Raw genomic sequence first — 23860 nt, forward strand, 5'->3', positions numbered from 1 at the left:
TACCATGCCAAACCTCAAGTCAACCTAGTTGTAAGCCTGCTTCTCGCTGACCAAACCGTGGGCAATCTAATATTAGTTGGTTCTTCAATGCATTAAGATAAAGTTCAGCATAGGACTTGAGTAGAGACAAAAGCTTAGGTTCTGCCACCCTCTTATAAGCTCCTACATAGCCAGAGTCATGTTATACAACAGGCCAAACCTGCACATTATTTTTCCCTATTTGTCAAGTCTACCTAGTAGTAGGTCTGCTCCTCGTTGACCAAACCCTGGACAAACTGCTTTCAAAATTACTGGGGACTAACCAACATCTTTGTTTTATGCTTTTGGCTACTATATTAACTTTCCAGTGCCTCATCTTGAGCCAAAGTTTGATAAATCATGACTTGTGTACAGCCTGATGTATACCTCCTTGTGTACTGACTGGTATTCTGCATTCAGATTGGGGGATGGTTGTGGAACTGTTGATTTTCAGAAGACCTGACCCATTCCTCCATTGGCTTGCAGTCCACTCTTCACTTTGCAGCCCCGGCAAACATGCATGTGCCATATCCAAGCTCTCTGGGGTTCATCTGTCACACACTGGGGCAGAGATGGAAGAAGAGGAGAATGAATAGTAGGACTGTTAGGGAGTTTGCTCAGGTGATGAAGTGAGTGTGTGCCAGTGGCATGCTGGAACCTACTTCGTGACTCCCCTACCGAGTAACACGGCCACAGGCTGCTTCTTCTGTGGAGCCGGTGTGCACAGGGACCTTGAAATGGGGATGACAGAGCTCATATTCCCTCGGCCATGTTATTTCTTTATTTATTTTTGAGCAGCACCAATGCAAAATCTAAAAAGTACGCCACTAACAGAACATGGCACATACTCACAGTGCTGGGACACAGAGATTTACATGAAATTGTATTTATTTATTTATTAATTTGTTTGTAATGTAACATGTATTACAGTTACAGCACGGGTTTGCACTTAGAGAAACAACGGTGGACTGAGAGAGAGGGTTCATTTTTAATTTCTAACAGGCGTATCAAATCATTTATAAGTTATGAAAACATACTAATGGCGATTAAATTTTCATAATTCTTGTATTCGAGCAAGTGCATGTATTTTAGAAATGTCTGTGTGTGTGTGAGAGAGACTTGGCTGGGAGATAGTACTTTGAGTGTATGTGCTGTGTGTATATTTACTCCAGGAAGATTTAGAGCAGAAATGATCTGAGGGAGACTCAAGGAAACCGTTGTTCTCTTGCTTTTCTGAATAAAGCGAAAACATAGAAGGAATAAAGGGCGAGTGAAAAAATGCCTCCAGTAACTTCATGCAGACTAGAGAGATTGGGTGAGACTGTCAGACTGTGTGTGCTTCTAGCTTTCTTCCATGTTTTTTAGCATTGTACTGTATAAAACACAAACAGCCGGGGAAAAATGCCTCTACTACAGTGACTGGATGTTTACAGGCTTATAAACCTCTTGTTTTTCCAGCAAGTCAAAAAGCAACAACCAAAACGATATAATATATGAAAAAGAATAGCATTTTCTTTTTTAAATGCGAGTGATCACCAACATTGTCTCATACATTTCAGGTTTTCGTAGAAACTACTTTTCCGCAACATGTCTAATAATACAGCTTAGGAATTTTAGCAAAATATTACCTCTTCTGTTTGAAAAAAAATCTTTTGCATATTTTCTTGAAGGAATTCCTCATACAATAACCTTCATGTGTATTATACATTTCTGTACCTTGTCTGTTATGACATGTTACCTATTTACCTTAAAATTATGCTAATTTCTACCACATTGGATTTTCCTCGATTTAGATTTCTTTTTTTTTCCAAAATCAGTTTTTTTTTCCAATTTCATCAGTTTTTTTCCCCTTTTCCCATTTTTTTCCTCCATTTTTCTTCTACAATTTTTGCCTAGTCTGTAGGGAATTATGACTATTGGAATGTAAATTTAACAATATGTCATCTTTTTATTATTTTTTTTTAGAGGTAATATCTCAGCAACAGTTTGACATATTTCCATTTAGTGATTTAGTGTATCTTCTCGGAAGCAAGTGCTCAATAGCTTCTGTCTTCCTTTGTCAGTAACGGATGGGCCCAGAAAGTGTTTGGGCCCACAATCGCTCCTTGCAGCTTTATCTGAGTAATATACAAAGAGAATATTAGGCATGCTAATAAATTTTACATATTGAAAATATTTATAAGCAAGTTTAGTACAAAGGTTTCACTTAAATGCTTGTCTCAAGAAGGTGGGGGTTATGGGGGTAAAGTCTTAAGGGGTATTTAAAGTACATAAGGAAGTTTGAAGAGGTTTAACAGACAAAAAATCCTGGTGACTGTTAACACGAATGAAGTATCCTCCATTTTCTTGCATTTTAGAACTTCCAAAGCTGCTGGATAAAGCCCGAAAAAGTACAGCTGTTATTGACAAGCTGCCATCATTAATTTGTATACTTTCATATTCCCTTTATTCATCATTCTCTCTCTTCTCTCTATCTCCATTTTTCGTCTGCCTCAGTTACACACCCCCACACATGCAAATCCATTCATTTATTACATCTTTTGCATCCATATGGCACAAATCCAGATTGCCAGATAAAATCTTATCCTCTCTATATCAGACATCCTTTTGTCCCAAACACTCGCAGGTAAATTAAGAATGTTTCTGAGAAGAACTGCAAGAACCTGGGGAAATATTCACTGCAAAAAAAAAAAAAAAAAAAAAAGTTAGGAAATTACAGCACCAATTTTCCATCGCCTCCAGGGACCGGTTTACTTGCTACGTAGAATAATAATAACAACTCTGAATGTAAAACTATAATAACAATATTACATGCGCTATCAGAGCGACTGTGGCCCGGAGCACAGAACGTTCATGGTTCAGTAGTTAGTTAGCACTGTTTATATTTTTAAGACTGAATGTCTGCGCAATTAGATATTTTATTATAATTCTGTGCAGAATATCTAGCTTTTTTCTTCTCCCCCCCTCTAACATTTTTAGAATGATAGTCATGTAGTGAGAGGTATCACTTTAACAGCTCTTCATTCAAGTTTTTATTCCAAAAGCAGGATTTTAAGTTGTTTAGCAGATTGAAACAGATTTCAAGTGACAGTGATTGTTAATATGAAGCTTCCATCTGTCTGTTATTTCTTTCCGCTAGATTTTCCCCTGCAGTAATATAGTGGCAAGACTATTGGCAACACTTTACTGTAACTAGTCTATTATTATAAGCTTACTTCCAGGATTTTTTTTTCTGCAATCGTAGAAATGATCATATAAATGTACTTATTGCAGATTTTCAGATCCTTCAGATTTAGAGCCAAAGCCATCTTTGTTCAGCTATAATAGCAAGCGATTACATTTTTTGTCTTTACTGGTAGTGGTTTAACCCTTTGTAGTAGTACAACAGCAATTCATTGTGCTGACAAAGTGAAAATCGACTTCTGGGACATTTTCAATCAGTATTAAGAAATGAATTATTTTAAGCCGCAAGTCTTATATAAAATTAGTCAGGACTCTGCTTTCAGCGTGAGATGTTTTTACATCTGTTCGGTTAACTTTACACAGAATATTAGATGCTTATGAACAAGTGCTTGGGGCATCTCAGAGAGCAGAAATGGGTTTGATATCAGCATTTACTTTGAAGATGGAAACATTTGTGTGAAAAAAATCATTTTTGAATTTTTGGGTGTTTTTTTGGAACTATTCAATGAATATATTGCCTCTAGTAGGCTAGGGAAACCAGAAATATTTCTGAAATCCAAATATTCTCAAATCCCAGAGTGACTAATTTCATGAGCTTCACATTAACCACCACTGTAGAGTGACATGACGATAAATTTCACATTGGAAAAAACAAAACAAAACAGAAAAACTTAAAATCCTGTGTTGTAGTTTCACCAGTGCACTAAAAAAGTGCAAAAAAACAAAATTGCATTAAAAAATCAAGCAATTTTTGACCACAACAGACTCCTCCAGGCATCCTGGAGGGACTGATATCTGAAAGTATCCCAGTAGATTTCTATACACAGTATTTGACATATTATATATATATATATATATATATATATATATATATATATATATATATATATATATATATTAAACATTCTGAGATGCTTTTCTGCTCACCATGGTCGTAAGGAGTGATTTTACTTAATTTTTTTTTTAGTTAGCACAGCCTTCCTGTCAGGTCTCTCATCAGAAAGTCAAAGTGTAACCCTGAGTTAGTAAATTGTTGTTATTACAGAAATTTCCTTCTGATCATCACGAGCAATCTGCTTTAATGATGGTTGAGAAAAGCCTTCACTGATAAAATTTGTTTTTTGAACAGAAATCTAGGGACACATCTTCAGTGGGGTATGTGTAAATCAGATTCTGTTAATTACTGGGATTTCTCCGAACCCTGGCAGAGTTGTTTATTAATATTACAGGCTCAGTAGTATTGATAAAAGGCTCGAAGAGAAACAGACCTGACATAACAAGGCAATATTGACTACTCTGGCAAAGAGGAGCTATTTACATCTCGAACTATAATTCAAAGGTTTGTGTGTTCAAAGTAAATTTCAGCAGTGATATTTCTTACGTTTCCATAACCCACTGTTATGATTTTTAAATCGTTTCAATTTTCAGTTTCAAGGACTTGCATTAGTGTATAATTAAGTTTTTTTTCATGGTCCTTGGGGAACAAGGGATGGAAAATCCACACGCACAAGATGACTAATAAGCATATCTCTATCCCCAAGCACTTGGATGCAGGAAGAGAGTAAGGGAAGAGTGTGAACTGCATTTGGAACCAGGCCATACTGACCCTCTTTCAGGATTTTGGCACAGATTGCAAATGGGTCATCAAGGATCTCTGGCTCCGATTGTGTACACGATTACCCAAGGGCGTGCATTAAATACACTATTATGTACACACCCGATGTGTTTACTATGACACAGTCAGGCAAGGAATGAGGTGACCCACTTGTCTTTATTTGGGTTGATAAAGAGACGGAGGAAACGTGGAAGTAGAATATTAAGAAGGAGAAGGATGATGCTGGAAGTCCTGGATGTGTCATGCCTGTGTATGGGGGTGTACCGCATCCTAAAGAGAGATTCTGCAAACCGATCCTGTATCAGTGCTTTAATCATTTCTTGGTGCTGTTCAGTCTTCTAACATTTGAAGGAGGTTACAGTTTGTCATGAGATTTCAGTGGCGTGCATAATTTTGCAAATAATTTCACTTTCTGGATTTTTTTCTAATTCTCACTTGGACTCGATGAAGGTAGCGTGTAACGTTTTTAGGTAACAGCAAAAGTGATTTATACCAATCCTGTTGATTGCTTTCGAAAATCTTGGAAATGTTTCGGCACAGTTTCCGGATGGCGCGCTACGGAATTGACCAAAGAACTAATGGATAAATGACTGACACTTGGCTCAGCCAATAAAAGCGCCGGAATTAAAAAGTCCACAGGGAACCGTTTAAGGAGGCAATTTTCTACCCTGTTCTCTCTCTGTTCTTTCTTGCTCGCCGTGTCTGACTGATGGGACAATCCAATTTGGGGTGTGAGCCTTCGTAATAAATGGTTGCTTTACAGAGAATGAGTTTGATTGAGGATTTATCCAATCCTTTATCAAGACTGATTGTTTACCGTCGCTCCTGAAGATTGGATTGAAAGACTTGTAGTTCATACAGAACAGAGACCAATCAAAACTCTCTCCAACTCTGTACTCCCTCTGATCAGTCAGGCAATCAATCAAGGTGTAGCTTCTTAAAATATTACATAATAAATAATTCAATATGATTAATAAATATTTGAAAAACAAGAAGAACAGGAACCAGTTTGCAACCTGATTGCAAGGATGTTGCCATCGAGAGTCATGTTCTTTATTTATCGCTATAGTAGGTGTTCAGGATAGCCAGGAAAAGCAGCTCTCCCTTCACTTCTCGATGACATCTCCAGCAGGAGAGTGTGCAGATGGGCTAGCAGTGTCATCAGGGATCTCTCCCATCCTGCCCACTCACTGTTCACACTTGTGAAATCTGGTTAAATGTTACTGAGAGCTTCATAGCCAGAACACAACATCCAGGCACCGTCCACAACAGACTGTCCTAGTGTTTGGGTGTCCTGGCAGCCATGCTATAGTACAGTTTTACCAGATTTCAGAGCCCATGCTGAAAGACTTGTAAACAACAGCCGCCGTCTAGCACTTCCACCTCCGTCTTGCCCTGAAACGTTCTAACATAAGCTGCAGAGAGACTGCACCAAATCACACCAACAGGTAATTTTGCCCATTGCAGAGCTCAATATCTCACTCCCTGTACAATGGGAGACCACAGTGAATTTATTTTCACTGGTAATATGGAAAAGTTACTCTAAATCAAAGCACATTTTCAATATCAGAGGAATCTGTGATATTGACTTGAGTCATATCTCTTTCAGTCAGACATGGTCAAGTCCAGAAGTGGTGGGCCGGGGCATTGGTGGCTTAGATGGGTAAGACTATGGGTTGATGATCGGAAGATTGGAGTGCTTTCCAGTTTTCTCTTGTTCCTTTTCTAGAAAGACACTGCAGTAGTTCCTCTTGATATTTTCGAAGAGCAAAGGTTACAGTCTGTTTTACTTTCATTGACATCTTGTAATAATGCTGTAGTCTTTTTTGGGGCTGGTCAGTCTTCTAATATTTGAAGGAGGTTACGGTTTGAAGTCATGACATTTCAGTGACATGCACTTTGCTGAGCCTTCTCTCTTCCAATGAAGCACATGGTCAAGTCCAGATGTGGAAGACTGGGTGTAACATCCCACCATGCAATGCCCCCTCCATTCCACCTGAATATTGAACCACTTCCGGTTCACTTCAGGTATTCATGGACGTTTAAACAGTGTGCACACCAACATTAAGTGCAAAGTATTGTAATGTTTGTAACTTACTAAGCCGTTACATTTGCCATTGTTTGCCGTTGTTGTGACCTAGCCTTTTTCTGAATTTTGCATAGTGTTTTGGATTTGTTTGCCGAATGTTTGCTAACATGGATTATATCCTGCCTGTTTTTGACCCTTTTTTTTGATCTTTTGGATTTGTTTGCTGTGTGGATTATTAAACTACACATGGATTCTATTCCTTCTGTCTCGGGGTTGTCCTTAGACCAGGGCGGTGGTGGCACAGATGGTTAAGGGGATGTCCTGGTGATTGGAAGGTTGGGGGTTTTACCCTCAGTGCTGCCAAGCTGCCACTGCTGGGCTCTTAAGCAAGGCCCTTAACCCTTTCCATGCATCATAGCTGACCTTGCACTTGGACCCCAACTTCCTACGCTGGGATATGAAAAGAATTTCACTCTGCTGGAATGTATATGTAACAAATAAAGGCTTCTTCCCCTCCTTCTTCAGAATTGTGAGCAATGTTTTAAGGAAGTGGGTGACTCCAGACTTCTCCAGACTTCCTGCTTTGCCTTCCGTATAACTCAACCTATTTAAACTGAAGCTCTTGTAGAATAAAATACGTCTGTGTTGCAGCCACTGAGCTTACCGTGGTGTGCTGAGAATATACTGCTTGTGATATCCTTTGGAAGAACTGTGCTTTTAACCGACTTGCTCCCCAAGAGATGTTGAGCTGCACTTGTACTGGTGGATATCAGAGGAAGAAGCAGGCCTCTGCAGAGAAGCCGTAGTTTTATCTCTGTGGAGTACTCGTGGCTTCATATGGATTTTGAATGCTTATCCTGGATAGTTTAGGCTTTTTGTAGTTTAACAGATCTGAAAAACTGTGCTCATTTGAATGACCACGCCCACTGCTCTGCATGCTGGAGTCACTTCTAAAGACACTGCTTAAAAGCCAATTTTCAAATGGTTTTCTCCTGTTCCTCTTCAAGCAAGACACTGCAATAGCTCCTGTTGATATTTTCACAGAGCAAAGGTTTTACTTTTATCAGCATTCTGTAATAATCCCGTAACACATACAGACCCAAATAATTGTTTGTATGTCACACAGTATAATGTGCAATTCTTGAAAATGTTCACATGTGGAAAGCAAGTGTTTTGTAGAAATGTATTAAAGGCTCCACTGATGCTAATTCCATGTTGTTTACTCTGTGAGTTTGGTTGCTAGGTAGTAACCGAAGCGTACTTTGTAACACAATTGCAGAGAACGCACTCTTGGGTTGACCGAAGTGTTTTTTGGGGAATTCAAAATGAACATAATTACATTGTTTTAATTAGAAGATCTCATTTACAAGACCAGGGTTGAGTATTTGGGTATTTATTGTAATAGTCATGACTGAAACAGTTGTACTCTTTACAATTTTACACATCAATGAGAATTCAAGACCAGAACAACCTGACGTGTTACACATGCCCTGGAATTGTGTTTATTTAATATAATTAAGCATTTTTGATCAATCTGTATTTCACCATCAGGTGTTTTAATACGTTAATGAATAAAGAAAAAACGTTTTTAGAAAAGCTAGGCTATGTGAATTAGCAAAAAAAAGACTAAATATTTAATGAGAAACCTTTTTTAATACATTATACCTATTCCATGGTTATATATTCAAAGTAATTGGTATTTTGTGTCAACATATAAGTCGTTAATCAGATATATAGATGTTTATCTGCTTATTAGACCTTCAGTTAAAGTAACAGCCATTTTTTTCTGCATAAGAGCCATCTAAAAAAGTGAATCTTGATTAGAAAAGTCTTGGTTAGAGAGAATATTTAAAGACACTTAGAGATCATCTTATGTATGAGGTTCATATCACTGAAAATCATAGCAGATGCTGTTTTCTTTATATGAAGTCAACATTTATTCATGTGTTCAAGCTCACCTATGGATTCAAGTGAAGCTTTAAATAAATCTGATTGATCGGTTAAATCTGATCTGTTCAAGCTCTAAAATAGATAGAGTTCATGTAACAGCCTGCAAATGGTTCGTTTTTCTACCTGAAGCAGCTTTAAAAAAAAAAAGCAGAGCACACTTTCATAACTGTCTTTTTTTTATTTGCAGCAAAATCCCAGCACCTTGAACTCAGTGAAGTTTATTTTTTTGCCCTTTCCGTTTTGGACAGCTCTTTTCTTTGATATTTTCTTTTATTGGCTTGCTGTTGCAAAATTATCATAAACGAGGGCATGTTTTATGTAAATTAGATGCATATGAGGGTAAGTTATGGTGAGCTGTATGCATACGACTTGTAAATAAGGGGTTTTGGTGGGTGGGGCTTTGCCTCCATGCAGTCGAGGCTGATTTATCGGTTGTATTCAAATCATTCCTTTCACTCCAATCTGCACTTATTTCTTTGAAGAATAATGGCCAAAGTATTCTGGAGTGAGGAGTGTGTATGTTAAGGCATTGATATTCTGTGCATTTCCTGAAAAAAAAACACCCGCCAGTGTATGTCCCAGAGGTAGATGTGCTACACCTACAAAGCTTTCCATCTCCTTTTCTCTTACAAGCTCTACAGTCTCCTAAATTTCTCTCTGTTAACATGCACAATCTCCTTCTCTCACTTTGTTCATCATTCCTCTCTCTCAGGGGTCACTGTATGACCTTGTTTATGTCTCAGCTGAAAGGTGGCGAAGCTGCAATGCCACCTGATCTTCCTTGCTTTGGCTTCTCTATCGATCCCCCAGGCTGCACTTTCCCAAGGACGGAAACCTAACCTGCACCATCCTTTCTTTTTTCCTCCAATCTTTATCCTCCTTTTCTTTTTTTTTTAAAACAACTCTACCACTCTATCTCTCACCCATACTCTTCTCTAATTCCTCCAATCCTATCGCATTTTCTCCCTCTCCTTCCCCCCCTCTGTGCCCCTCCAGAGGTACCAAGGTTGCAATGACCAGCAGTATGAATTAATAATAGAGGGTGCAGGATCACTTTTCGAAAAAAACCATTTAAGCTGCTATTGTGTTACTAAAGGCTGTGCATTTAGCTGGGTGAGTCAATAAGGCAGAAATGCTATAGGATAGACAGAATCAGCGCATGCCCTGGAGCTATACATGCACAATGTGGTCCGGGTCCTCCAAATGACCTTACACGTCTCTCTCTCTTACAAAACACTCCGATTATTTTACTCACAAAAAAAGAGGAGTTCAGGAGCAGAGCTATGAGTTTGCAAAAAACAATACTGCTTTTAGTGGCACTGGAGTGGGATGGGAGAATGTGATTTTATATAAATATCGTGCACTCCGTTCAATTATGTGGCAGCAACACAATGCCTAAAATCCTGCAAGTCAGGACAAGAGCCTTAGTTAATCTACAGAGTAATTCATTAATGTCATTAGAATGGGGGAAAGAATATAATCATTGTGACTTTAACACTGGTATGGATGTTGGTACTAGCTATTAGGTACTAGGTTTGAATATTTCAGAAACTGCTGATCTGGACTACCATTCTCTAGAGTTGACACAGAATGGTGTGAAAAGAAAAAAAAAAACATGCAGGGCGCGAAGTGTCAGCAGGCTGAAACACCTTGTTGATGAGAGAGATCAGAGGAAAATGATCAGACTTGTTTGAGCTGACCTGAAGTCTATAGTAGCTCAAATAAATGGCACAAGGATGTACTATGTGAGAAAGGCAAGCCAGCAGAGGTAGTGTGATGTTCTGGGCAGTGTTCTGCTTGGAAATCTAGAGTACAGGCATTCTTGTGGATATTACATTGACCCGTAGCACCTACCTAAATGTTGTTTCAGACCATACGCACCTCTTCGTGGCAACATTGTTCCCTAATGGCAGTATCCTCTCTCAGCAGGATGATGCACCCTGCTACATGGGGATTTTACAATTTGGGGAGTGATTCGGGGAATATGATGGAGTTCAAGGTGTCTTGTCTTGGCCTCAGGGCCTCAATTCAAGGTGTTGATCTGTGGGATGTGCTGGATAAACAAGTTTGATCAATGAAGGCCCCACCTTGAAGGACTTGTTAATGTCTTGGGGCCAGATACCACAGCACACCTTCAGAGGTCTGGTAGAGTCCATGCATTAACATTTTAAACTTGTTTTGGTGGCACAAGTGGGACCTACTAGGTTGGGTTGCATTGGATCTGAAGCCTATCCCAGCAACACTGGGCAGGATGAGCTGGGAATACACCTTGAATTGGATGCCAGGTTGTGGTAGGGCATCTTGCACACACACATTCACATACTCATTCACTCCTAATGGTAATTTAGAGCAAGCAGCCTGCCAGCATTTTTGGGGAAAGGGAAGGACAGGCAAAAACTGGGCACCCTGGAGCCTTGAGGTGGCAACACTCCCCACTGTGCTACCAGGCCACCCTGAAGGGTACAATCATGTTTTCAAACTGAAATTAAAAAGCTGCCAAAAATGTTACCTTTAGTATATTTCTGGAGGGATTGACTCTAAATTTTGAATATGGAAATGTACAATTTAACCAAAGTTCACAGAAAAGTGTGAGAACTTATTTCATCTCTAAAACATGGACCTCCCCCAAACCTGCCCCTAAAAGAAAAATAACTAGGATGTCAGAAACTGGTGGTTTCACTGGAGAGACGATTGTACTGATGTGGTGAAAACCTCTGGACCTTTTCATTTTAGCTAGATCTAATGATTTATAAGAGATGGGTTTGGATTGCCGGTAATGTTCACTCAATCACAGCAAATCTTTTCACAGAGGAAAGTCCACCAAGGCCATGTCAACCTTGCATGACTCCCAGACTCTTTCACACGTGTCGTGATCAGATGGCTTGGGATCAATTCTTCTAGAGTTACACCAGTCAATATTAGCATTGTCATCATCAGGATATTCATGATCTTTTAGCTTTCATCATTTTTGATTGCACATTCATCTTGCTTCTGTGACTATGTAATAGGATACCATCCTTTACTGCCTTTACTGTCATGTGCCTTACCAAACATTCAGAATTGCTGGAAGTCTTCTCAGACAGTAGGACCTTGAGATGGTATGTACCATACGTCATTCTGACCACTTTTGGGCTCTGGACCTGCTTGATCCTTCCTGTTGTCCTACTTCGTGTTGCAGTTCTCATCACCTGATGGCTACTTGGTGCTGCTGCTGATGGCTTCACATGGACAACCTGGAGATTCATGGCACTGCTGTGGATGGTACCTCTTAGTAACCATGGAACTGGACTGCAATTGCCATGAACATGATAGACTGCCTGTTAAAACTAGAAGGAATCTCCCAGTTACCCACATGTACTTTTTGACCATATTGTACGCAGTCATAGAAGGGAAATTTGGAATCGCACTGGTGTCACCCAGATGATAATGGGTTCTTTTTTATCGTGGTTCCTCCCAAGGTTGCTTTCTTACATCATCTCACAAGCCATCGCCACCTCTGGCTTGCTCTTTAGGGCTAAATTTTGAATGTAATATTTCTATCCTGAATTTGCTGCATTACTGCTTTGTGACAATCCATTGTTAAAAGCTATTAAAATTGGCAGCTCTTGTTTTTATTTGATCAGAAAGCCTAATATGATTTGTGATTAGATCTCAGCTCCTGTGAGCTTTTACCTGTAACTCCTGTCTCCTTGTGTGAAGGACACACAGGAGCTTTTTATCATGTTGAAAAAAAAATCATTAACACTCCAGATGTTTGTATCAAAAGAATGTTTGATGCACACACACCTCGTTTGCATCCACGCTACTATGTTGATGCGAAAATCTGAATCTTAAACAGCTTTGTGACTTGTTTTCAATCTTCCAATGTTTTCCCACAGCACCCCTCCACTAGCTTCCATCTATATCAGAAACACCAATGCTTGAATACAAAGCCAAAAACAGACCAGCACCTAAACATTTATCACATCCGTCACTGCACTCTGATCGTCCAGCACTGCTCCACTGGTCCCACCATCTTTCAGGGTACAAGAAAGGTACGTATCAAGACTCTTTTCTGTTCTGGCATCTAGGTGTTGGAATGAACTTTCCTTAGATGTCTAAACAGCTGAGTCTTCAAACAACATCTAAACTAGACCTATCTCTTCCAGAAATACTTAAACTAGCACTCAAAAACATCAGTTTTAGATAGGCGATAAACTCAAACAATACCTGGTAACCAACACTTCTGGCTGTTGGACCCTGCAGTATATGGTATGTTTTAGATATTGCTCGTTACACATTAATAATTCAAATCCAGTGGGGAAGTATGATAGTATAAAAGCTCTGTAATCCAAGAGGTTGTACAAGTTAGCGCCTTTGTTCAAAGCCACTTCGTTATTTTGTGAGTTGGAGCGCTTTTCCCTTTCAGCTTCTGCAAATCATCCCTTCTCATATCCCTTTATCCTCTTTCTCTCTCTCTCTGCTATCATACTAATATTCTTGACCCTTTCTTCTACCTCTAAAATGTGAACTAAAACGTTATAACTTTCTTTCTTTCTTTCTTTCTTTCTTTCTTTCTTTCTTTCTTTCTTTCTTTCTTTCTTTCTTTCTTTCTCCCCCAAGCTCAGATGTATCTTTTGTCTCTATTCATTACTTAATGGCGGTTCCTTCTTCATTAGTTTTGTTCCAATTGTTCCAGCACAATTAAAGCCAAATCGAAGAGGAATTCTTTCTTTTTAGCGTATCTGTCTTCTCACCGTGGCTGTACCAAAAAAGAAAGAAAAAAGGTTTTGTGCTAGCTGTAATCTTGAATGTAACATTCCACTGTGTTCCACTGTGTTTAGAAAGATGTACTGCTCAGCAGTGCTGTTTTAATGCTTGTAACCTGATTTGGACGAATCGAATGACACGGGTACAAACCATCCTGGGAAACAGGGATGAAGCAGCAAAATCGGACACCGCTCAGATTAGTTTCGCCCTTTTCTTCTCCTTCATCTTATTGGCTCTTCACGATCTCTCTCCATCCATCCGATCTTTTTTCCGCCCCCTTTTAATTGCTCCGATAAATTAATTTACTCTGAGTGTCTCGTTTCAAAGTCGAGAATCCACTTAACGGCTGTCATGTCTTCTTTAATCGGTGACTCACTCGTTCTTCTCCACACGTCAATAAACAGGCGGGTTTTGGTCCCCTTATTTATCTTAAGATTCCCATCAGGAGGTTTCTGAGTAAGCGTTTTGATGCAGCACATGCACCGAGGTATTAGATCTCTGCAGGTCGTGACATTTATGCGTCAAGGATGCGTCATATTTTAAACTTCCACCAGCTTTCAGGATCTCACACCGCTGTGTTTACATCTCTTAGAGAGTCAATCATAAGAACATCAGCAGCTTAAGGATGTGATTATGTTTCATACGATGGGGCATTTAGCCTGATTTTTATGCCTAATTTGTCCTTTCTGACAGAAGTGATTTTCAATCAGAACGGAATGTTGCTCTGGATGTTGCGAGATGGTAAACAAATCAGTCTTAAGACTCCCAACTCTGAAAACATTCGTCAGTTCTAGTCGATTGTCAGTGATTTAACTGGATGGTGAAAACTGCCAACTCAGGGAGGGGAGGAAAAGGTGATATATTAGATACAATGGATAACAATACTGTGATGAAGAACAAATGCAATAATGTTTCATGGTAAAAATGTCCACAGCTAATAGCCTGTGATTCTAGCAGTTAAGCCCCACTTGTAAAATCTGTTGTAGCTTTACACAAGGTTATAAATAGTACTGATGGTGTAAGTCTTTTCTTTGAGCTGTTGTTTAATCTGTTCATTTTCTCTCATGTCTCTGTATTATAAATGATACTAGTACTATTACTACTACTTCTACTAATATTACTCCTGCTACTACTTTTACAGCTAGTATTACTACTTCTACTACTACTGTTATTAGTACTACTCTTATGACTACTGCTGTTACTATTACTCCTCCCACTACTACTTCTACTAATATTACTCCTGCTTCTACTATTACTGCTACTACAACTACTACTACCACTGTTGCTACTACTCCTAGTACTGCTATATCTATTACTGTTACTCCTCCAACTACTTCTACTACTGTTACTAGTACTACAACTATTACTACTACAACTCACATTGTGCTGCTACTACTTCTCCTACTACTGTTGCTACTACGTTTACTAGTAGTTACTCCTATTACTACTGTTACTCCTCCTCCTCCTATTATGACAACTACTACTATTGCAATCTCTACTACCACTGTTGCTACTACTCCAAGTACTACTATTGCCATTACTCTTCCTCCTCCTCCTACTACTACTACTACTGTTACTAGTACGGCTACTACTGGGCTGCTACTACTTCTACTACTACTGTTGCTACTGCTCCTACTACTAGTATTGTTATTACCAGTAGTACCACTACTATTACTACTGTTACTCCTCCTACTACTACAACTTCTATTATTGCAATTTCTGCAACTGCTGTTGCCACTACTCCTAGTTCTACTATTGCTATTACTATTACTCCTCCTCCTCCTCCTCCTCCTCCTTCTACTACTACTGTTACTAGTACTACAACTATTACTACTACTGTTGGTACTACTCCTACTACTAGTACTGTTACTACCAGTAGTACCACTACTATTACTACTGTAACTCCTCCTCCTCTTTCTCCTCCTCCTCTTCCTACTACAACTACTACTATTGCAATTACTTCTACCACTGTTGCTACTACTCCTAGTACTACTATTACTATTACTCCTACTATTCCTCCTCCTCCTACAAATACTGTTACTAATATGCTACTATTACTCCTACTGCTGCTGCTACTACTTTTACGACTACTGTTATTTCTACTGCTACTCCTAGTACTACTGATACTACTGTTCCTCCTCCTCCTCCTTCTTCTTCTCCTCCTCCTCCTCCTCCTCCTACTACTATACTCCTACTAGTACTTTTACTACTACTACTATCTTCACGCTCTAGATGAGGGCACCAAATGCTGTAAATGTATTTTTATTACTACTACTATTGCTGTTACTATGTTACTACTACTCCTACTACTACTACTAGTAATATTGATAATAATATTCTTTATCTATATATTACTTTCCATTTTAAGTTCAAAATCTCAGAGTTTAAAGAAAGAGTCAAAAAGTCAGCTATTACTAAGACTAGAAATGTAAGAGAGTAGCTACAAATCATGAAAAGGCCAAGTAAGGGCTAGGGAAAACTGTAATTAATAACTGAATTCACTGAGCCCTAGCTTTTTCCTCCTGGCTGCAGGATTGTGAAGTCTACCTGCTGAAAGAGACATGCACTAGTCTCTCATCATCATGAAAGTGAACATTTCTTATTTAGGATATTTTCCTGTATAATATGCAGTTTAAGAGCGATGGTAGAATGCTGTCAAGGTTAACACTAAAGTTTACACCCTTTACAGCTTTAGTTGGATTTTTTTTTTCTCTCTGTTCATCCAAGTTTGATGTGTTTTATCAATCTAGTTGTATCTAGCTAATCTATTTGTAATCATGAGCGTACAATGAAAAAAGTCCTGATACAAACAAAAATGTGTTTTGTTAGACAGCTTTCGTTCCTCTTGTTGGTCTTTCTTTCTTTCTTTCTTTCTTTCTATCCCCTCATTCATTATCATTTTCGGCTGCTCCTGATGGCTGTGATCCATGTCAGACATACATAACAAGCAACAAATTTCCTTAAGTAAATGCCTCTTATCCACTAATAACCACAAATCTTATCCTACTGCTGCAGAGTTAGTGTTGCAGTGCTTGTGTGTGTGTGTGTTTGTGAGACGATTATCCATCCGTGACAAGAACATTTTGTATTTTGCTGGAGATTACTCACAGTAAAAAGCCCTAGAGCTGGTGACTGTTACAGACTATTACTACAGATCTACATAGATTCCATCATTTTTTGGCTATTGGCTTTTTTTTTCTTCAAACAAACTAACTCATGTGTCTTTGCCTCGGTGACTGAGTCAGTTTGCTGAAAAAATGGAATAAAAGCAGCTTGAATCCGTCCCGAATGTGGGGAGAGAGAGCGTTAGCAGAGAAGGCAGCGAGAGAACGGAGATGACATGTGTTTTTTTGTTGTTTTTGGGGGGGATCTCTGTGAGAACCAACATGAAAGCGACACGTAGCCGAAGCCAAAGTATGAAAGGAAAGCCTTGCCACCTGTTTTAGAGCGATAAAGTCATCAACCATTTTTTTTACCATCAACTTTTCTTGAAGATGATAAGGCAACCATCCAGTTTATTCCAAGAAACCGGAAAGCGCAACATCTTCTGTCTTGACCTGGGGATAGCTTTGATTATCGGAACATTCTGAGCAGTCAGATTAGACTTTTTTTTCTTTTGAATTTTGTTAAAAAAATTCTTTAAAAAAACTTTTTAGACGATGGATGAAATCCTCCATAAGTTTCTTTGAATCTTTCATCCTTCACTGAGTATTTATATTAATATAATAAAAAATAAAAACAGCTTTAAAAGATTTTTTGTGCAATTTTTTTCCCCACCAGATAAACCAGATAATTCTGGCAAAAAGTTCCCTTTATATCACATAAGAAAATCAACCATCTTTTTTAGTCCTTTTTTCTTCTAGTATTAATACTTACATTTTTATGGCCTAAATGACCATTTATAGAAATGTAGAAACAATTTTGAGAGTTGTACGTGCTGGAATCATGTTTCCTTTTCTTTTTTCCTTTACGTTGCTGACCCTATAAATTGAGCCGTGTCCGTGAGACGACGCAGCCAGGCTTCATTAATGCAGCCAGTGTTTGCTTTGTGACTGGCGCTGACACTGTGCACCTGATCAAGACTCTTAATTAGTATAATAGCGTCTCCTCCACACACTCTGTGATGGAATCTAGCTGATCAAATGTGTCTGAGAATTTTGGAAAAAAAAAAAAAAAAAAGACAAACAGACAGACACAAAAATATGTTTTAAAAGCATTACAGTTTATATTTATTCTGGCTGATCGGATTTCTATTTGTTTTCAAATACATGCTTCCAAGCATCCAAGCTAGTTTCTGTTATCGCTTACGTTTTAGCAGCTGTATCCAGTCTTTCTCTATTTGTTTTGTCTCTCTTGTAGTTAATAAGACTAATAAATACAACTCCTCATGTCAGGCTTGAACACTTTCCTCTGACGGAAAACTTTCTGAATGGCTTTTCATACTTGAAATAATTTCCCTTGCGTCATTGTAAATCCTGGATTAAAGGTGTCCTGGATTTTGTTCAACAATGCTTGTTTACATTTACAGCATATTGCAGACGCTCTTATCCAGGGTGATGTACATTTTTCTTCGCATTTTATACAACTGAGCAATTGAGGGTTAAGGGCCTTGCTCAAGGGCCCAGCAGGGGCAGTTTGCTGGACCTGGAATTTGAACTCTTAACCTTCTGATTAAGTAGTCCAGCACCTTAACCGTGAAGCTACCACTTCCCCTTATAGTTTACCCAGGCTTAATCTTATTCCTGACTGTGGGGGCCTTGCTCAAGGGCCCAAAGGTGGCAGCTTATCGGTGCTGGTGGTGCAGTGCCCCGCTCTTCCGATCAACAACCCAGAGCCTTAACCACTTGAGCTGCCACAACCCCATTGTTTCACACTGTACCTCAGTTCCTAAACCCTGGCTTAAATATTCTTCTTATTTGCTTCGGAGCAGAGTTTCATATCTCTGGGTAAAAAACAGTTCTAACCCCATTTCTATGTTACAAGTGTGAAATGTTCCTAATCCCAGGGTTAAAAGCAGGGTTTATAATGATGATAACCTGCATTCTCTCACAGTGGAGACTCCTTCCCTAAATGTTCTGTTAACATCTACGATCGAATGCTTTTCTTCGTTAAATAGCAAGACCTTAGCTGTGTGTTAAGCAGCTAACGAACTCTTCCTTTTCTCCCACAAGTTCACATGCACAAGTCTGCGTCGTTAATTAATCAACCCACGTGGAAATGCTTTACAGTACTCTCCGAAATGAACAAATTGGATTTGGTGGCTTGTAATTTGTAATGTGGACACTCAGTAAAAATTGTATCTAAGCAATACATCTTCTGACTGACTTTCCTAAATAACATTTGTCCAATTCCAGCAAAATATAAGCACTTTGCACTTTGAAAAATGCCCATGAAACCACCTAGTGAGCAGTTTTTTTACACGTTCCCGCTCTCTCCATTAATTTCTCACCTTGTCTATCTGATCAATGGCGAACAGCTGCGTCCCAAATCCATGGGCAAACAAGCCTGAATAAACACAAAGCCTCTCGTTTTACAGGTTACCTAATCCCATAATCCTTTGCGTGTATGTCCTAACCTTCCCCCTGCCAACTCCGAGTGCTGCCTGCTCGCCCGAGCGACTCCACATACAGGGGTGACCCTGATTATAACAGGGGAGCTTTAATCACGGCTAGAGGTCCACAGAGATTAGAGTCTTTGCTTTGTACTGTTTGCTGCACTTTTACTTCGTCATAGATGTGAGTGAAGGTGAAAAAAAAAAGGCTTCTGAAGAGGTTTAAGACATTATAAGGAATGAGGCATGCCATGAGGATTTGGACGAGGTTAGAACCGATGTTCTCGTCCTGTCTGTGATGTTAAGGTGACTCCTCAGCTCCTCATTATGTTCACCTGCTCTTTGATTCTTAGGAACTGCTGTCCTATTGACCTACTACTTTTAAAATTCATTTTATCTAAAATATACCTGCTGTCAATTACAGTGGATATAAAAGATTTACACCTTCCCGTTAATATTGCAGGCTTTTGTGATAAATCATTTCAAGACTTTTTTTTATCTCCTTTATCTCTTTTCGTTGTGTCCGTATTCAGCAGACTCAACAGTTATGACATGAAAGAAGACACTAAGGGCTTCAATTTGTAGTTTTTTCATAAGTATTTCTGTTTTTCCCTAGCCTACTAGGGGCATTATTAAAGAAAAGTTCCAAAAATGGTTATCTTCCAAGTAAATGGTGATATCAAACCCATTTCTGCTCTTTGAGACACCCCAAGTGCTTGGTCATAAGCATCTGAAATATGAAACCGTTATCGCCAACGACTAAAATTCTGTGTAAGATTATCCAACAGAGGTAAAAACACTGAAAGCCAACAGAGTCCTGACTCATTTTAAATCAGACTCACGGCCAGAAAATAATTTGTTTCTTTATACTGATTGAAAATGTCCCATAAGTCCATTTCCATTCTGCTGGTGAAATGGAACATGGGTATACTGGTTAAAATGATTCATGCAACAAGGTTATTGTAGGGTTTTTTTCCCCCTTCCTTTCATTTTGAAGTTGTTTTAACTCTTAAACACTCTTTAGCATGATACCATCTTGTATTTTATTCCACTCTTCTTTGCATCAAATCTATCACACTGTGTGAAATCCTCTTCAAGTCATTTAGCAGTTTTCTGAATTTCGGAGCAGGGTCCTGACTGGGTCACTCAGAAACGTTGGTCTTTTTTCTGTTGTTCCTTTGTTGGCTAGGAGTTGTGCGTTGGGTCATCATCGTGCTAGAAGATAAACTTTCTGTCTCCAGCTGTCCAACCTACAGGATTTCTTTCAAAATAAATTCATGATCCTCTTTTTTTTTTTAATACTACCTCAATTCCAGCTAAAGAAAATCATGATGCCGCTACCACCATGCTTCACTGCATGTATGGTGATTTTGTGGTGATGTCTTATTTCTCTGCCATTAGATATTTTTTTAGAATTATGCTTATCTTAGTCTCATCACGTCCACATGGTTCTGACTAAACCGCATAGTTTGGGGGGATTTGTGAGGACTAAATCCTCCTAGCCACTGTACCCTGTAGCCCAGACATATAAAGAATACTTAAAAAAAGATTATTGTGAGCTGTACTTGTTAGATTAGCTCCGTCTTTCTTTCTCTCGACAGCATCCATGAGAAATATTTGTCTTGTCCTTTCACAAAATATCCTTTTTTGGTGATAATGACTTCACAACTTCTGAGTATAAGTGCAAGTCAGTTCATTCTGAGAAAAATCACAGAGAAGAAAAACACTTTTATTAGTTTTCCCCAGGGGTGTGTAGTGTTTCTATATTCATTTTCAATTTAAAGATAAAATAACATTATTTATGTATATAGACAAACAAACCACTTCAAATCACTTCATCAGGCTTCATCTGATGATATATTTTTACTTGTACAAATAAACTGAGGGTAATTTCTGAGTTTTTTATTTATGAGAATATTAAGGAAAATGAAAAGTTTTCATGCTGGAAAAGTATAATTTTGTATGTCTGCCAATAGACATAGGGGTTGTATGTATGCTAGGAAATTAGAAAGGAGAAAAAGGGCAGATGTTGACTGCTGGGACTGTAACACTGGCTATAATGAGCACAGCCAAACTGACCAGGGTGGAGACCCATGTGTGTTAGATTTCCAGGTCAAAATAACCCACAAAGTGTTTGCTAGCTGGAAGTGTAGGTTGGAACTTAAAAAAGTATTATTTATTTATTTATCATGCCAGAGTTTGTACTGATTTGGCTTGTTTTTGAATGACAGTGATTGGAACAAATTTAGAATTTCTTCTTCTCTGGATTGGTGATGCTCGGAAATATTTCTCTTTGCATTCGCTTATGATCTAATCTCAGCCCCTGATGCTCCATCCATGTACGGTGTAATTTTTGTCTTTAAACTTCACTGGCAACATCTATCCCAATTTTGTCTCATTGGCTGTTTGCTCTGCAGGTTTTCATCAGTCTGGTGGGTGCACCAACTTTAAAACACATTGATAATGAGCTTTTCAGAGCAGGATATAGTTTTGTTAGTGTGGAAAAAGCAGTGGCACTCTGGCAGGGGGATTACTGGAGTTAATGGAGGGTGACAAAAGGTCACACCTACCCAAAGAAGCTATTTTTATTGGCCAAATGTTGTCTGATATTTGAGCATTGCCCGCCCCCCAGCTCTACAGGTGCACAAATCACTTTTGCACCAAATTTCTTGAGAGATTTATTGAGCAAAAATGAGAGCATTTGAGACTGATAGCAGCATATTCGTACAGTTTTTCACACTGACATATTTATGCTTGAAAAATATCCAAGAAAAAATGCATCTGTGAGAAAATATATTTTAGAGAATTTGTAATTTTGGAGAATAGGATTTGGGATTATTTAAAAACTTTTTTAGATTTTTTTAGAACAGGATTTGTGATTTTCTAGAATAGAATTTGTGATTTTCCAAAGGAGAATTTTGGATTTTGATTAGACCACAGGATTTGTGATTTTCTAGAACAGAATTTGTTGTTTTTTTAGAAACATGTACAAATAGAAATTCTGCAGTCATGAGCACTCAGTTAGCAACTTGTGCATGTGATGAAAGTTTTGCACTGAAAGTTTTGCTTTTCAGTGTGAAGTGCACTCTCGGTGTATTTAACCCAGTGAGACTTTTCTCGCCCAGAATTATCTTCATACACACCTTCCATTTCTTGTCTTAGAAATAAACCTCGACAATCTGTGGTTGGTTATTTGCACTGTCAGTCAGAAAAGTCTTCCTCTGTGATCTCAAGGGATTATTGGCAGGCAGTGATGAATATTTGAAAAATAGCCGACTCTTCAGCAGTAGCTCAAAGTCGGGCTCGTAAGGAGTTCCTCTAATTTATGTTTTGCCTTTGTTTGTTGCTGCCTATAGGTACGGTGGACCAAAACAGCAGGCAGTGCTTCCGACAAATTCCAAGACACGCCGATCTTCAATGAAACCCTACGGATCGACAACATCCAGAGGGTGCAGGGAGGCCGCTACTACTGCAAGGCCGAGAACGGGGTTGGGGTGGCTGCCATCAAGTCCATCCGGGTAGATGTGCAATGTAAGTGCTAGGACCATGATCCCTCCACTTCCCGTCATTCCATCAGTCTTCAGAGAGGAAAAAAAATGGGAAGCGTAGACTGGAATGAGCTCTCCAGGAGTATGTTTATCCTTCAGGGGCAGGAAGAAGAATGTAGATGTTAAAAAAAAAAAGGCGTTCCGGGTAGAAGGTTGGGTTTTGCACTCAATGTCGAGGAGGTGTGGTTAATTATATCACACACATCCTTTGAGATGGCGCACATACTCCTGGAAAGTACAAGCGGGTGAAGTGGGAGGATCCAGTGTGTCTGTGTTAGTGTTGGTTCAGGCAGAGTTGCCCCATTGTGTGTGTGTGTATGTGTGTGTCTGTGTGTGTGTGTGTGCGTGGGAATTTATGTATGGGGGCAATCTGCCGTGCTGCACATCATCTTTGACCTACTGTCCCACTGAGCCAGGGGTCAGGTCAGAGGTCACAGCCACCACATGCACTACTACAACTCACAAGAATCTTTTATCTACACTATTTGCATTTACATTTATTACAGACACACTTATCCATCTTATCCTTATCTCATTTATACAACTGCTCAAGGGCCCAACAGTGGCACCTTGGGATCTGAACTCCAACATCTTAACCACTGAGCTTCCACTGCCCACTGCTTCCTATAGAAACACTGTACTTCCTGTAAAAACAGATGGAACACCAAAACTGGCCATATGTGGTTCAAATGAAATATTGTTCAAAAAAACGTGTGGATTGGTGCTGATTTACTGTGAGAACTTAGCGGTTGTCGATCACTCTGACTTCACAGGGCTGCTAACACTGCTAATGCAAATTACATTAGCATATTAACGGAAGCGTTAATAGCAGAGACGCACCTCAATTCATTAGCGATCCATGACATGACAAGCAAAGTTGATGCTTTGGAAGCTGATCTGTTTGAGCCGTGTAGGGATAAGGATGTGGGAGAGCTGGACACACTGAAGTCCTGCTGCATGGCTCTGTAAACGATGATAAAGCAAGGGTTCCTAAGCAAATTCCCAATGGTTCCTTGAATCTCTGTGAAAACAGGCCAAAAGACCTGAGGCTAAAAAGTCTAGTTCATGACCATAATCTTGGATGTTGTTGCAGATCAGTATAAATTGAGTCACTGTTATGGATTTATAGAAGGATAATCGTAAAGTTTAACGCCCCTATAAACACTTTGCATGTAAACAGACACAAACCTCCACTTTCCACGCTTCGGGATCCTCCT

General features: G+C 39.1%; 1 protein-coding gene across 1 annotated transcript in view; it reads left to right on the top strand.

Annotated features, from left to right (window-relative positions):
• Nucleotides 1–23860, top strand: part of LOC131351081 (MAM domain-containing glycosylphosphatidylinositol anchor protein 1) — a 200064-nt gene that overhangs the window by 45708 nt on the left and 130496 nt on the right. Inside the window, exon 4 of the mRNA XM_058386253.1 lies at nt 22452–22626. Coding sequence (XP_058242236.1) covers nt 22452–22626 — 175 coding nt within the window. The remainder of the gene's footprint in view (nt 1–22451; nt 22627–23860) is intronic.

Source organism: Hemibagrus wyckioides, linkage group LG03 (assembly GCF_019097595.1).
Source record: "Hemibagrus wyckioides isolate EC202008001 linkage group LG03, SWU_Hwy_1.0, whole genome shotgun sequence".
Taxonomy (NCBI): Eukaryota; Metazoa; Chordata; class Actinopteri; order Siluriformes; family Bagridae; genus Hemibagrus; species Hemibagrus wyckioides.